Genomic DNA, 14,869 nt, shown 5'->3' on the forward strand with positions numbered 1-14,869 from the left:
GAACGTCATCACTCTACTAAACAAATAATTCCCTCAACACTGTCAGACTTTCTACTAAATCTGCACTTCTATTCTACTAGTTTTTCTCATAATTCCTTTCACCCATTTCCTCCCATGTTGACTGTATGACTGTAACTTGTTGCTTATATCCTAAGATTTTTATTAATATTGCTTCTTCGTTGCTTATTTGACCCCTATGACAATCATTAAGTGTTGTACCATATGATTCTTGACAAATGTATATTTTATTTTATGTACGCTGAGAGCATATGCACCAAGACAAATTCCTTGTGTGTCCAATCACACTTGGCCAATAAAAAATTCTATTCTATTCTATTCTATTAGTTTTGAATTCCCGTACTGTACATGTGCCTCCAATCATTGACTGACTTCTTTCAAGGAAATTACTATACTATTGAGAATATAATAGAATAGAATAGAATAGAATTCTTTATTGGCCAAGTGTGATTGGACACACAAGGAATTTGTCTTTGGTGCATATGCTCAGTGTATATAAAAGAAAAGATAAATTTGCAATTACTATTTTTAAATTCAATTTATATGCTATTATTATTATAGTATACATTATTACCATAAAGATTATTACAATAAAATACTTTTCTTTGTACAGAGGTATTATTGACTCTGTCATCTGCACTTCTATAACTGTCTGGTTCAGTTCTGCAACCCAACAAGACCCAACATCACTCTGCAGACTTCAGAGGATCAGAACTGCAGAAAAAATAATTACTGCCAACTTGCCTTCCATTGAGGACCTATAAATTGCACGAGTCAAAAAGAGGGCCATGAAAATATTTACTGACTCCTCGCATCTTGGACATAAATTGTTTCAGCTCCTACCCTCAAAAACAATGCCATAAAGCACTGCACACCAAGACAACTAGACACAAGAATAGTTTTATCCCAAATGCCATCACTCTGCTAAACAAATAATTCCTTCACTACTGTTAAACTAATCACTAAGGCTACATTACTATTACTATAAGTCTTCTCATCATCCCTATCACCCATCTTCTCCCACTTATGACTGATTGTAGCTTGTTGCTTGTATTCTTACAATTCATATTAATATTGTTTCCTGAATGCTTATTTGTACCCTATGACAATCATTAAGTGTTGTACCTCATGATTCTTGACAAATGTATCTTTTATGTACATTGAGAGGATATGCATCAAAGACAAATTCCTTGTGCGTCCAATCACACTTGTCCAATAAAGAATTCTATTCTATTTTTTCTGAAAATATTTTGGAAATGTAATGTTTATGCATACATAGAATGCTGCTTCTAAAAATATGTTTCCACAATTTAAAAGTTCAGTATTTCACGACTGAGCAACTTTTTATCCATGTAAACGTATTGTAACAATTTAATATGAACAAAAACAGTTTAATATGAATAAAAACAGTTTAAAAATAAGATCCAGTCTTCTATCATTGTCCATTTTAAACACATATTTTCAAAACCCATTGGGGTAATACCAACATGCAAAGATTTCCCAGGTTTCCACTTCCATGAATGCCTCTGCGGTGGTCATTTACCAGAGAACCATTGGGGACATATTCTCTGACCCAGGAAGGCATCACCAGGGAGGTCTTAGGTGGGCGGTATGAATTTTCATGAAATATTAATTTCTTGCCCCATTACTACCCAAACCAGTTAGGGCTAGGTGGGAGGTCTTTATTTCTGTGTGAACTTAAGCACCACACAGTACACACCAAGGACGTATTAACAGTATGTTGAAGCTTCCATCTACTGGCATACAGAGGGCCAAGCTCAAATTACTTTATTTGGGACATATTATGCAAAAACCCAGCTCTCTGGAAAGATGTGCTACTGGGAAAGACGAAAGGAAAAAAAAGAGGGCAACCAGCAGCAAAGTGGGGTGGATTTGGTACAATGGCAATGGGAACACATCATTGGGAGACATGAGAGACTGTAGGCTTGGATAGATTGTCATGGAGAAAATTTACCTATCTGGTGATGAGCAGTCAAAATGACTTGATGGCACCTAATCAATATAATCATACTGCCATACCAAGAAGTGAATGATTAAGGAATGCTAAGTGAGTAGGTTACAATATTTGCCTAGGAAAACAGCAGGTGAGTCTCACACGTCCAGGTGATTGTTTGTAGGCAGGAATTATGCTACATATGTATTTAAAAACATGCCCATTTCTTTGTGCATTGAGGGCTTCTTTACATGTAAAGCAACCTTATCTCAGGAGGGATGCCCTCCAATCTTTTGGACTACGATTCCCACCTCCTCTGGTCATGCCAGAATACCCTCCAACTACTGGACTACAACTTCCATCTCCTCTAGGCAGCCCAGAATGCTCTCCAACCTATGGGACTAAAACTTCCATCTCTTCTAACCAGCCCAGAATTTCCTCCAATTTTTGGACAACAACTCCCATATCTTCTAGCCAGCCAGAATGCCCTCCAGGCTCTATTCTATGGGACTACAATTCCCATCTCCTCTAGCGAGCCCAGATTGCCCTCCAACCTTTTTATATTTATTTATTTTGTTTTGTCAAGTACCTATTGGTGGTATAGAGATATAATAATATTTATATACATGATACTAGTAAAAGAGAAACATTAGGACAGGGGACAGAAGGCATGCTGGTTCACTTATGCACGCCCCTGCATAAGTGCACCTATGCACCCATAAGTGCACTACAACTCCCATCTCCTCTAGCCAGTCCATATTGCTGTCCAATTTTTGGACTACAACTCCCATCTCCAATAGCCAGCCGTGGATGGCCCTCCAACCTATGAGACTACAACTCCCATCTCCTCTAGCCAGCCCAGAATTCCCTCCAATTTGGGGCAATTCCCATCTCCTCTAGGAAGCCCCAAATGCCCTCCAAGTTATAGGACTACAACTCCCATCTCCTCTAGCCAGCCCTGGATTGCCCTCCAACCTATGGGACTACAACTCCCATCTCCTCTAGCCAGCCCAGAATTCCTTCCAATTTTTGGACAACTCCCATCTCCTCTAGGAAGCCCCGAATGCCCTCCAAGTTATGGGACTACAACTCCCATCTCCTCTAGCCAGCCCCGGATTGCCCTCCAACCTATGGGACTACACCTCCCATCTCTCTAGTCAGACCGTCGCAGGCATCCCGCTGAGAAAGAGGGAGACAAAAAGCCTCCCTTCGGCGCCGTCCAGAAACAGGGCCCTCACGCCCAGCCAGCGCAGAGGGGTAAACCCAAGGCGAGGGACAACCCCTCAAGCCGGGAGGCCCGCCAGATGACCGAGGAGGGCGGGGAGACTCCAGGCTTCGAGGGGCGGCGAACTGCGGGGCACGCGGCCTACACCGGCCTTCTTCCCTCCGCCCAAAATAAACCTCGCCGCCGCCGCCGCCGCCGCCTGAATCTCCCGGGAACGAGGGAGGCCCTGACCGTTACCTTTTAGGCGCTGCCTGCTCCATTCTGCGGCCAGAGGCTCCCCGCACGGTGGGCCCCAACCAAGGCGCGGTGCTCCGCTTGCCAACCCTGAAGGGGCCGGACAAGGACCAATCAGGGAACCCGAAGAAGCAACCCCCCCCACTCCTCCTCAGGAAACTCTGCCCGCAACTTTCTTCCGCTACTGGCCCTTTAAAAAACCCGAGCACGCCTCCTCTCCCAGGGGGCCGTTGCCGGACTCCCAATACTCAGCTGAGCGCTGGGTGGGCGACTCTAGAAACACCCCGCCCCCCCAGCCCTCCAATTGGCCGAAAACGCGCGGATCCCAAACGCGCATTGGTCTGTCCAAGTGCCAAACCGGGAACTCGGGAGAAGACGGAAAAAGAAAAGTTGCTTCGGACCGATCGAAACTGCGTGGGGTGCCAAGGCTTAGAGCGGCCGGCGAGGGAGTCGCGGTGACGTCAGGAGCAGAAGAACGCGAAGGGGAAAGGTCATCGTGCGCCGCGCCAATGAGTGGCTTTGGCAGGAGGGATGCATCTTGGGTTGTGTAGTTTTTATGACTCGGCGCGTGTTTAGGGCGTTTAGTTATCCTTGTGAGCAATTGAATCCTTTGCAGAGTAGTGTTTATTACTTCTGAGTAAGTGGTGTGTTTGTACAACCCAGTAACCCTTGGTTTACTGAACCATACTTAGGGAGTATGGTTCGCTGGCTGGGGAATTCTAGGAGTTGAAGTCCAAATATCTTCAAGTTGCCAAGGTTGGGAAACACTGGTATAGAGGAACTGGAAAGGACAGTAGTACTTACAGCAACAAGTGTTTAAGCCGATGTAATGTTGGTAGGACTGTGCACAATCTCTGGTCATTCTTAGGAAGGCCACAGAACAGAACTAAAACTGTTGTTTTAAGTGTACAGATATTTCCCTTTAAAAGCAGCCAATGACACAGTATTACTCTTATTAATCTTCCAAATAGCACATTCTATTCTAATTAGAATTATCAAAATTCTTTGCTTGCATCAGTCAAAGTACTTGAGCAACATTTCATAAGAATGGGATAATTAACTACCTTGACATATGTTGCAAATCTAATTCACAGAAGAGTTGAGGATCTAATGTTCTCATTGATTTGATTTCACATCTTTTTCATTCCGCCAACTTGTAGCAGGTTCCCGGGCATTGTTGCCCTTTCATGAAATCAAGCACTTTCATAAATCTATTGGGGGGGAACAGGAGGGGAGAATGATCATTTTTTCATCAGATTTTCACATATCCAGGATATACGATATTCCTTAGCAGCAATAGCAAATGAATAACATTTGATTGGATCTCTCTATTCAACACAGAATTGTTTATGATTGGAAGGGCTTATGTAAGCACAATAAAATAAGCGACTAAAGAAAGCAAACATAGCATCGTTTATTCTCTTTACAAAAATGTTTCTGCTATCCCACGCGTTAGTCTGATATTAAACCATAACTATCATATTTTTGGAGTTTAAGACGCACCAGAATATAGGATACACCTTAGTTTTAGGGGAGGAAAATAGGAAATAATCTACCCACCAGGTAATCATCTGGCTAGTGTACTTAGTCTGATCATCTTCAGCATGTTATTTTATCATCTTTTTCAGAGGGAGTAGGAATGAAAACAATCCTGCAAAGACTTAGGGCTAGAAAAAACTTCTTCAGAAGGAGTAGGCAGCCGGGAAGATTGTTAACATCTAGTTAGAGTTGGGGGGGGGAAGCTTTAAACAAGCTACATTAAGAGTATAAATGTATACTCGACTCCAATTGGAAAAAAGAGTCGGCTGACAACGAGTCAATCGAGGTGACTGGGGCCCGTACTTGTCCACCTGTCTGGGAAGAGTTTGATCTGGTGACACCTGATGAAGTGGACAAGGCCATTGGAGCTGTGAGTTCCGCCACCTGTTTACTGGATCTGTGTCCCTCCTGGCTGGTTTCATGGGAGGTGACATGGAGCTGGGTCCAGGAGATTGTCAACGCTTCCTTGGGGAGGGGATCCTTTCCATCATCCTATAAAGAGGCGCTCGTGCGCCCCCTCCTCAAGAAGCCTTCCCTGGACCCAGCCGTACTCAATAACTACCGTCCAGTCTCCAACCTTCCCTTTATGGGGAAGGTTGTCGAGCAGGTGGTGGCACTCCAGCTCCAACGGTCCTTGGAAGAAGCCAATTATCTAGGTCCCCAGCAGTCGGGTTTCAGGCCCGGTTACAGCACGGAAACTGCTTTGGTCGCGTTGATGGATGATCTCTGGTGGGCCCGGGACAGGGGTTTATCCTCTGTCCTGGTGCTTCTTGACCTCTCAGCGTCTTTCGATACCATCGACCATGGTATCCTTCTGCACCGGCTGGAGGGGTTGGGGGTGGGAGGCACTGTTCTCCAGTGGTTCTCCTCCTACCTCTCCGGTCGGTCGCAGTCGGTGTTAGTGGGGGGCCAGAGGTCGACCCCGAGGTCTCTCCCTTGTGGAGTGCCTCAGGGGTCGGTCCTCTCCCCCCTGCTATTTAATATCTACATGAAACCGCTGGGTGAGATCATCCAAGGGCATGGGGTGAGGTATCATCAGTACGCTGATGATACCCAGCTTTACATCTCCACCCCATGTCCAGTCAACGAAGCAGTGGAAGTGATGTGCCGGTGTCTGGAGGCTGTTGGGGCCTGGATGGGTGTCAACAGACTCAAACTCAACCCGGATAAGACGGAGTGGCTGTGGGTTTTGCCTCCCAAGGACAATTCCATCTGTCCTTCCATTACCCTGGGGGGGGAATTATTGACCCCCTCGGAGAGGGTCCGCAACTTGGGCGTCCTCCTCGATCCACAGCTCACATTAGAGAACCATCTTTCAGCTGTGGCGAGGGGGACGTTTGCCCAGGTTCACCTGGTGCACCAGTTGCGGCCCTACCTGGACCGGGACTCACTGCTCACAGTCACTCATGCCCTCATCACCTCGAGGTTCGACTACTGTAATGCTCTCTACATGGGGCTACCTTTGAAAAGTGTTTGGAAACTCCAGATCGTGCAGACTGCAGCTGCGAGAGCAGTCATGGGCTTCCCAAGGTATGCCCATGTTTCACCAACACTCCGCAGTCTGCATTGGTTGCCGATCAATTTCCGGTCACAATTCAAAGTGTTGGTTATGACCTTTAAAGCCCTTCATGGCACTGGACCAGAATATCTCCGAGACCACCTGCTGCCGCACGAATCCCAGCGACCGATTAGGTCCTACAGAGTGGGCCTTCTCCGGGTCCTGTCAACTAAACAATGTCGGTTGGCGGGCCCCAGGGGAAGAGCCTTCTCTGTGGCGGCCCCGGCCCTCTGGAACCAACTCCCCCCGGAGATTAGAACTGCCCCTACTCTCCTTGCCTTTCGTAAGCTCCTTAAGACCCACCTTTGTCGTCAGGCATGGGGGAACTGAGACATCTCCCCCGGGCATATACAATTTATGAATGGTATGTCTGTATGTATGTTTGTTTAGAAAATGGGGTTTTTAAAATATTTTTAAACAGTAATTTAGATTTGTTGTAAATTGTTTTCACTTTGTTGTGAGCCGCTCCAAGTCTGCGGAGAGGGGCGGCATACAAATCTAAATAATAATAATAATAATAATAATAATAATAATAATAATAATAATATAACACAGACCCAAATATTCAGCCTCTTTTAGGGAGGAAAAAGGTGTGTCTTATACTCTGAAAAATACGGTACTTTAATCATGATACAGAGAAAGCTGGCACTATAGGTGTAGTGTAGATAAAATAATAATAATAATAATAATAATAATAATAATAATAATAATAATAATAATTTATTAGATTTGCATGTCGCCCCTCTCCAAGAACTCCGAGAAATATTCTTGTGCTTGATGTTGCTATCCATTTAATCAGGTCCAGTTTTCATCCATTTTATGAGTCAAGTCGCTCCACATTTTTGGATCTTTCAGTTGTTTTATGCTCTGGCTGGTGTGCTGACCAATCCAAATGTAACCTCTTTTTCCAATCAGTCTGAGTCCATGACATGACTGAAATGAATAAGGCAGAATTTTGTGGTTTTGCCTTCCAGTAATACGTCTGGTGTTGTTATTGTGCTGAAGGCTGGGATTTAAATAATAAATGGGATTTAGGTTAGTCATCATTAATTTGTCTCCACTTCCTTGATTTCAATAGACCAATAGCCAAGAGAGCCATTCCTTGCTTGCCTTTCCCTCTGCTGTTGTCCTTCCCTCTAAAAGCATCACCTACTGGCAGGAGACATACACTAACTAGGTCTCTGTAACAAAGAGGAGAGAGTTACTACAATGACCTGGTGCCTTTCAGCTTGGCATTTATCACTACAATGTAAATTAAAGTACCGTATTTTTCGGAGTATAACATACAGCTTAGTTTTGGGGGAGGAAAATAAGGAAAATAATCTGCTTAATATTCATCTGGCTAGCATCCTTAGTGTGGTCAGCTTCAGCATATTATTTTATTCCCTGTTTAGGGCTTAAAAAAACCTTATTTGGAGAGAGTAACAATGAAAGAGCTTGCAAGCCGGTAAGAGCTGATATCTAATCAAATACATCATTATTTTATATGGAGATGTAAAGACTCTTAACAGAGAAGGCAAACATCGCACAAAATACAGTGTTCCCTCGATTTCCGCGGGGGATGCGTTCCGAGACCGCCCCGAAAGTCGAATTTCCGCGAAGTAGAGATGTGGAAGTAAATACACCATTTTGGGCTATGGACAGTATCACAAGCCTTCCCTTAACACTTTAAAGCCCTAAATTACCATTTCCCATTCTCTTAACAACCATTTACTCACCGTTATTACTGGTACTCACCGTTGAATAAGACACTTAGTGATCCTGATATTTATAAACATAATTATTTATTAACAATAATTATTTTTTTTGTTATTTATTCGCAAAAATTATTAGTATGGCGATGACATATGATGTCATTGGGTGGGAAAAACCGTGGTATAGGGGAAAAAACGCGAAGTATTTTTTAATTAATATTTTTTGAAAAAACGTGGTATAGGCTATTCGCGAGGTTCGAACCCGCGAAAATAGAGGGAACACTGTATACAGGAGTTCAGACTTAACATTGAAGAAACAATGCAAGAACAGCTTGGTAAACATTCACTTGTAGCCCTGGGAAAGAAAAGGGAATGAGAAAGTAACTCAAGATGAGCTCACTTTGATATTCTTTCGTATAACAGGGGGCAGAAAGGAGCTCTGTAAGGCTTCCAAGATTATGTTCATATCTCCTACAGCTACAAAATGTCTTTGTGGTGTCTATTTCCTGTGTTGTCTTCTACCTTGAAGGACTTAGAAGAGATGCTACTGATTAGGCAGAAGTGGAGGTGACCTCATTTTTAGATAATCCAGCACCTGTGGTATCATAGAAACATAGAAACATAGAAGTCTGACGGCAGAAAAAGACCTCCTGGTCCATCTAGTCTGCCCTTATACTATTTTCTGTATTTTATCTTAGGATGGATATATGTTTATCCCAGGCATGTTTAAATTCAGTTACTGTGGATTTATCTACCACGTCTGCTGGAAGTTTGTTCCAAGGATCTACTACTCTTTCAGTAAAATAATATTTTCTCATGTTGCTTTTGATCTTTCCCCCAACTAACTTCAGATTGTGTCCCCTTGTTCTTGTGTTCACTTTCCTTTTAAAAACACTTCCCTCCTGGACCTTATTTAACCCTTTAATATATTTAAATGTTTCGATCATGTCCCCCCTTTTCCTTCTGTCCTCCAGACTATACAGATTGAGTTCATTAAGTCTTTCCTGATACGTTTTATGCTTAATACCTTCCACCATTCTTGTAGCCCGTCTTTGGACCCGTTCAATTTTGTCAATATCTTTTTGTAGGTGAGGTCTCCAGAACTGAACACAGTATTCCAAATGTGTCTCACCAGCATTCTATATAGCGGGATCATAATCTCCCTCTTCCTGCTTGTTATACCTCTAGCTATGCAGCCAAGCATCCTACTTGCTTTCCCTACCGCCTGACTGTACTGTTCACCCATTTTGAGACTGTCAGAAATCACTACCCCTAAATCCTTTTCTTCTGTAGTATTTGCTAACACAGAACTGCCAATACAATACTCAGATTGAGGATTCCTTTTCCCCAAGTGCATTATTTTACATTTGGAAACATTAAACTGCAGTTTCCATTGCTTTGACCATTTATCTAGTAAAGCTAAATCATTTACCATATTACCGACGCCTCCAGGAATATCAACCCTATTGCACACTTTAGAGTCATCGGCAAATAGGCAAACCTTCCCTACCAAACCTTCCCCTATGTCACTCACAAACATATTAAAAAGAATAGGACCCAGAACAGACCCTTGTGGCACACCGCTTGTAACCTGACTCTGCTCAGAATACTCGCCGTTAACAATAACTCTCTGATGTCTACGCTTCAGCCAGCTGCAAATCCATTGAACTATCCAGGGATTAAGTCCAATCTTCACTAATTTATCTATCAGCTCTTTATGTGGAACCGTATCAAAGGCTTTGCTGAAGTCCAGGTAGGCAATATCCACGGCACCACCTTCATCCAACACCTTTGTGACATAGTCAAAGAAATCAATGAGATTAGTCTGACATGATTTGCCTTCAGTAAAGCCATGCTGATTTGGGTCCAATAAGTTATTGTTTTTTAGGTGCTGATTTATCCTCTTTTTGAGTAGAGTCTCCATCATTTTAACTACAACTGATGTCAAGCTAACTGGCCTGTAGTTACCAGCTTCTTCTCTACTGCCCTTCTTGTGGATAGGCACAACACTGCCATTCTCCAATCCTCAGGAACTTCTCCTGTTAACAAGGATTGGTTAAACAAATCAGTCAGGGGGGTAGCAATGACAGATCTGAGTTCTTTAAGAACTCTGGGGTGGATGCCACCTGGACCCATTGCCTTATTATGCTCTCCTATATCTCCTATACCTTTCTTCTATTCCTATATCTCTTCTTCTATTCTTTCATTGGTATGTTCTATTACTATACCTTCTTTTCTATTATTTCATAGATATATTTTACTATGAGTATCTCCTCTATAACCTTCATCATGTATTTTACTATGTGTATATAGATATATACCCACTAAAACCCTCATTGTGTATTGGACAAAATAAATTAAATAAATAAATAAATAAATAAATTTCATCAGAATTCTGGTCATATCCCCTCTGCAGACATAGTCAGCCAGATGTTAAGACTAAAGTAAGCATTTTATCCACCTATTCAGTCCTTCTCAAGGACCCAGGATAGGTAGAAGTTGTTTTTTTTAATAATGTTAAAGATACCTTTGCAGAATGTAAACTGTTCTAAGTCAAGCTGTCTTTTGAAATTGACTGATAGGTGATTTTGTCAATGTTGATGGTGTTTGAATGGTGTCCAGGTGTTTTGAGATTGCACCCAAAGCACCTTTACAATTGGTGCTATCTTTGCTTTCTTCTACCACAGTTGTTCTATTTGTAATTGTAGGTCTTGGTATTTTGTGATTTTTCTCCAGTTCTTTCTCTTCTATTTCGCTGTCGCCAGGAATTGCAACACCCACTGTCTGGACTCTTTTGTCCTTCTTAGTAACCCTTGTTAAAGGATGGGGTGTTATGTGGCAGGTGCTTGTCTGTTTGGTTTCTAAAGTTCCAGAGGAGTTTATAATGCCTTCATTTTCTATTATTTTGACTTTTGTGATCCCATCAGTCCTTGCTTGCAGGCAAATAGCATTTCTTCCATCTAATCGTATTAGATCTTCGCACCATTGGTGCTACTTTGTCACATTGTTGTTTGTGCAATTTTCTTACATCAGCTAACTGGGTGGTCTGCTGTTTCTTCAGTTTCTTTGCAGAGATGGCATTTGCTGTCGGATACTATCTTCTCAATTCTTGTTTTGTATGCATTTGTTCTTAAGGCTTGGTCTTGTGCATCCAAAATTAGCTCCTCTGTCTTTTTCTTAATTTCCCCTTTCTTAGCCATTCTCAGGCCTTGTTGTTATCTGTCGTTATCTGGTTTCTTTCCTTCCTTCCTTCCTTCCTTCTTTCTTTTGTTCTTTCTTTCTTTCTTTCTCTATCTGTCTCTTCTTCCTTTTTTTCTTTTTCTTTCTTTCTTTCTTTCTTTCTTTCATGTCTCCGAGTCTGCGGAGAGGGGCAGCATACAAATCTAAATAATAAATAAATAAATAAATAAATGTACTGGCCATGTAATATTTCACCTTGCCATGTCCTTCCTATTGTTCTTTTGGTCTTTCTTATAGGCCAGTTTGGTTTCCCCAGTACTCAGTAACCTTTATTTGTTTGCTTTGTCAAGTACACATTGGTGGTATATTATTATTATATATAACAATATTTATATACATGATACTAGTAAGAGAGAAATATTAGGTCAGGGGATGAAAGGCACGCTGATGCACTTATGCAAGCCCCTGACTGACCTCTTAGGAATCGAGAGAGGTCAACAGTGAATAGTCTAAGGGTAACGTTTTGGGGGTTAGGTGATGATACTACAGAGTCAGGCAGTGAGTTCCATGCATCAACTACTCGGTTACTAAAGTCATATTTCCTGCAGTTAAGTTTGGAGTGGTTTACTTTAAGTTTGTGTGGTCGTGTGTGGTTGTGGTTGAAGCTGAAATAGTCATTGACAGGAAGGACGTTGTAGGAGATGATTTTATGGGCTATGCTTACGTCGTGTTTAAGGTGACATAGTTCTAAGGTTTCTAAACCTAGGATTGTAAGTCTAGTTGCGTAAGGTATTCTGTTGCGAGTGGAGGAGTGGAGGGCTCTAACAGTATAGTATCTCTGGACATTTTCTAGAGTGTTTATGTCCGAAATGCGGTGTGTACCTTCATGGTATACTAGTTTTGCTTCAATGTCCACTAGATATTTTTCCAATGCCCCCTTTTTTTCTGGTGGACTTGCAACATTCCACATCCACCTATTCACCTTGGTAAATATTCAGCCAACATCGTTGCCTAGTTGAAGGCGTGATTCATTATCATTATTTTTCTGGCCTTCCTATCCCATGGCTTTAATTCTGCTTAAGGCCAGTCCATTATTCCAGCTGTGTATCTAATGACTGGAATTGCTCAGTTGTTAATTGCCTTGATGGTATTTATTATTGTTATTATGATTCATAGCACAGTCAGTCAGATGTTTAGACTGGATGTGACATTTTTGTCCACCTATTGAATACTTCCCAAGGATCTGGGATAAGCAGACATTGTTGTTATTGGTTCTCCTTATTATTATTTTGAATATAAGGTTAAGGTCGTTAATTTGCAGTTGCAGCAATAAGACATGGAAATGTGAGATACTCTGGGCTAAAGGTGAGGAGGATTAGGAAGATGATTTTAGAGAACTTTACCTCCCTGGCCAGATCTCATGAATTAGCCCATGTCCTTGGCTAGCAGGGGTAGGTTCTGACTTATCTCGTTGCTGGTTTGCTTCCTCCCAGTGCCGAAAAAAAGTCAAAAATCCCCCCCCCCCCCAAAAAAAAAAGTCAAAAATGCATGTACAGTGCAAAAAATTCAGCTTCTGCACAAGATCAGAAGAAAAAAACCTTGGGAAAAAAATCAAAACCTTTTTTTAAAAAAAGAGCTGGTGGCATTCATGGAGTGGCACTGACCAAACCAGTTTTGTGATGTCATTGTGACATCACCAGCGGGTTGCTAATGTTACAGTCCTCTCTACGCGGTTTATAGAGCCCCCAAACAATGTGGTCCTCATTTTACCGACTTCGGAAGGATAGAAGGCTAAGTCAATCTTGAGCCTGGTGAGATTTGATCTGCCAAACTTCAGGCAGCCAGCAGTCAGCAGAAGTAGCCTGCAGTACTGCACTCTAACTGTTGCTGTTGGCTCTGGCCCAGCTCCTGCCCCAAGGAATGTGGAGGTGGAGGTGGGGGAAACATCCACATGCCACAGGCCTGTTTTGCTCCCGATAGAATCTCCCGACGAAGTTTCCTCTGATGAAGGAAGCGTGAGTGGCAGGGAAGAGGGGAGTTTGGCAGACAGCCCAGGAGGAGATCAATCATCCTTATCATCCCTGGATTCTGAACAAGAACTTATGACAGACCCACACATGCGTAGAATGATGCATAGGAGAGAACAACTGAAGGATTATTACAGGAGATAAGTGAGGCCACCTGTGGTTGGGTGGGCTGCTGTAATTAGTGCTACAGATAAAAAGAGCAGCGTGCTGGTTTAGCCTCATGGAAGTTTATCTGATTCATAGTTTTGTCAAGATCGTGGCTTTGCTGTTTCCCTGTTCAAGACTGTGGACTTTCTGGACTTTGGAATTGGACTCAATTTCCCAGTTACTGTGTGAGAAATTGGATTTCATTTAACCTGTGCCTTGTGTGTACCAGAAAATCCCTTTGACATTTAAAAAGGGAGTTTTTTCTGCTTTTCTGTTGATAAAGACTTTTGGTTTTCCTTCTATCGTGTGGTGTGTGTCTTTTTGGACTAATTACCCTGTAGTTACGTGCGGTTGGGACACGCCGGCAGAACACTAACCACTTCACTCTAACCACTGCACCACCAATAACCTTTCAAAGTTACAACAGATGTGAAAAAAATTACTTATCATAAATTTTTCACGCTCAGAACTGCTGCAGCATCCCCACATGGCCACGTGATCAAAATTGAGATGCTTGGCAACCCATTCATATTTATGACGGTTGCAGTGTCCCAGGATCACATGATCCCCTTTTGCGACCTTCTGACAAGCAAAGTCAATGGGGAAATCAGGTTCACTTAACAGCCATGGTATTATCTTAACAACTGCAGTGATTCACTTAACAACTGGGGCAAGAAAAATCGTAAAATGGGGCAAAACTCACTCAGCTGTCTCGCTTAGGGACAGAAACGTTGGACTCCATTTTGGTCATACATTTAGGACAACCCCTATTGTTATATAGTATCCACAGATTGCACTCTACAGCTTTCAGTACTTTGAATGTTTCTTCTAAATACTCTTTATTAATTATGTAGATTAAAATAACAGAAAAGAAAAGGGCAAAAAAAATAAAAACAAACATATAATCTATGAGACCGCCTTCCGCCGCACGAATCCCAGCAACCAGTTAGGTCCCACAGCGTTGGCCTTCTCCGGGTCCCGTCAACAAAACAATGTCGTTTGGTGGGGCCCAGAGGAAGAGCCTTCTCTGTGGCGGCCCCGGCCCTCTGGAACCAACTGCCCCCGGAGATTAGAGTTGCCCCCACCCTCCATGCCTTTCGTAAGCTCCTTAAAACCCACCTCTGCCGTCAGGCATTCTTTCCCCCTAGGCCTTTACAATTTATGCATGGTATGTTTGTTTGTATGTATGTTTGGTTTTACAAATAAGGTTTTTTTAAGTTGTTTTAGTATTGGATTTACATGCTGTTTTGTATTACTGTTGTTAGCCGCCCCGAGTCTATGGAGAGGGGCGGC

The 14,869-nt window shown here is 42.6% G+C and overlaps 1 protein-coding gene across 1 annotated transcript in view; it reads right to left on the minus strand.

The window, feature by feature from the left end:
- The window catches only part of STK3 (serine/threonine kinase 3), a 161,289-nt gene extending 157,648 nt beyond the window's left edge, over positions 1–3,641 (minus strand). Inside the window, exon 1 of the mRNA XM_070748093.1 lies at positions 3,435–3,641. Coding sequence (XP_070604194.1) covers positions 3,435–3,457 — 23 coding nt within the window. The 5' untranslated portion in view covers positions 3,458–3,641. The remainder of the gene's footprint in view (positions 1–3,434) is intronic.
- Positions 3,642–14,869: the final 11,228 nt, after the last annotated feature.

This window comes from Erythrolamprus reginae, chromosome 3, assembly GCF_031021105.1.
Source record: "Erythrolamprus reginae isolate rEryReg1 chromosome 3, rEryReg1.hap1, whole genome shotgun sequence".
NCBI lineage: Eukaryota > Metazoa > Chordata > Lepidosauria > Squamata > Dipsadidae > Erythrolamprus > Erythrolamprus reginae.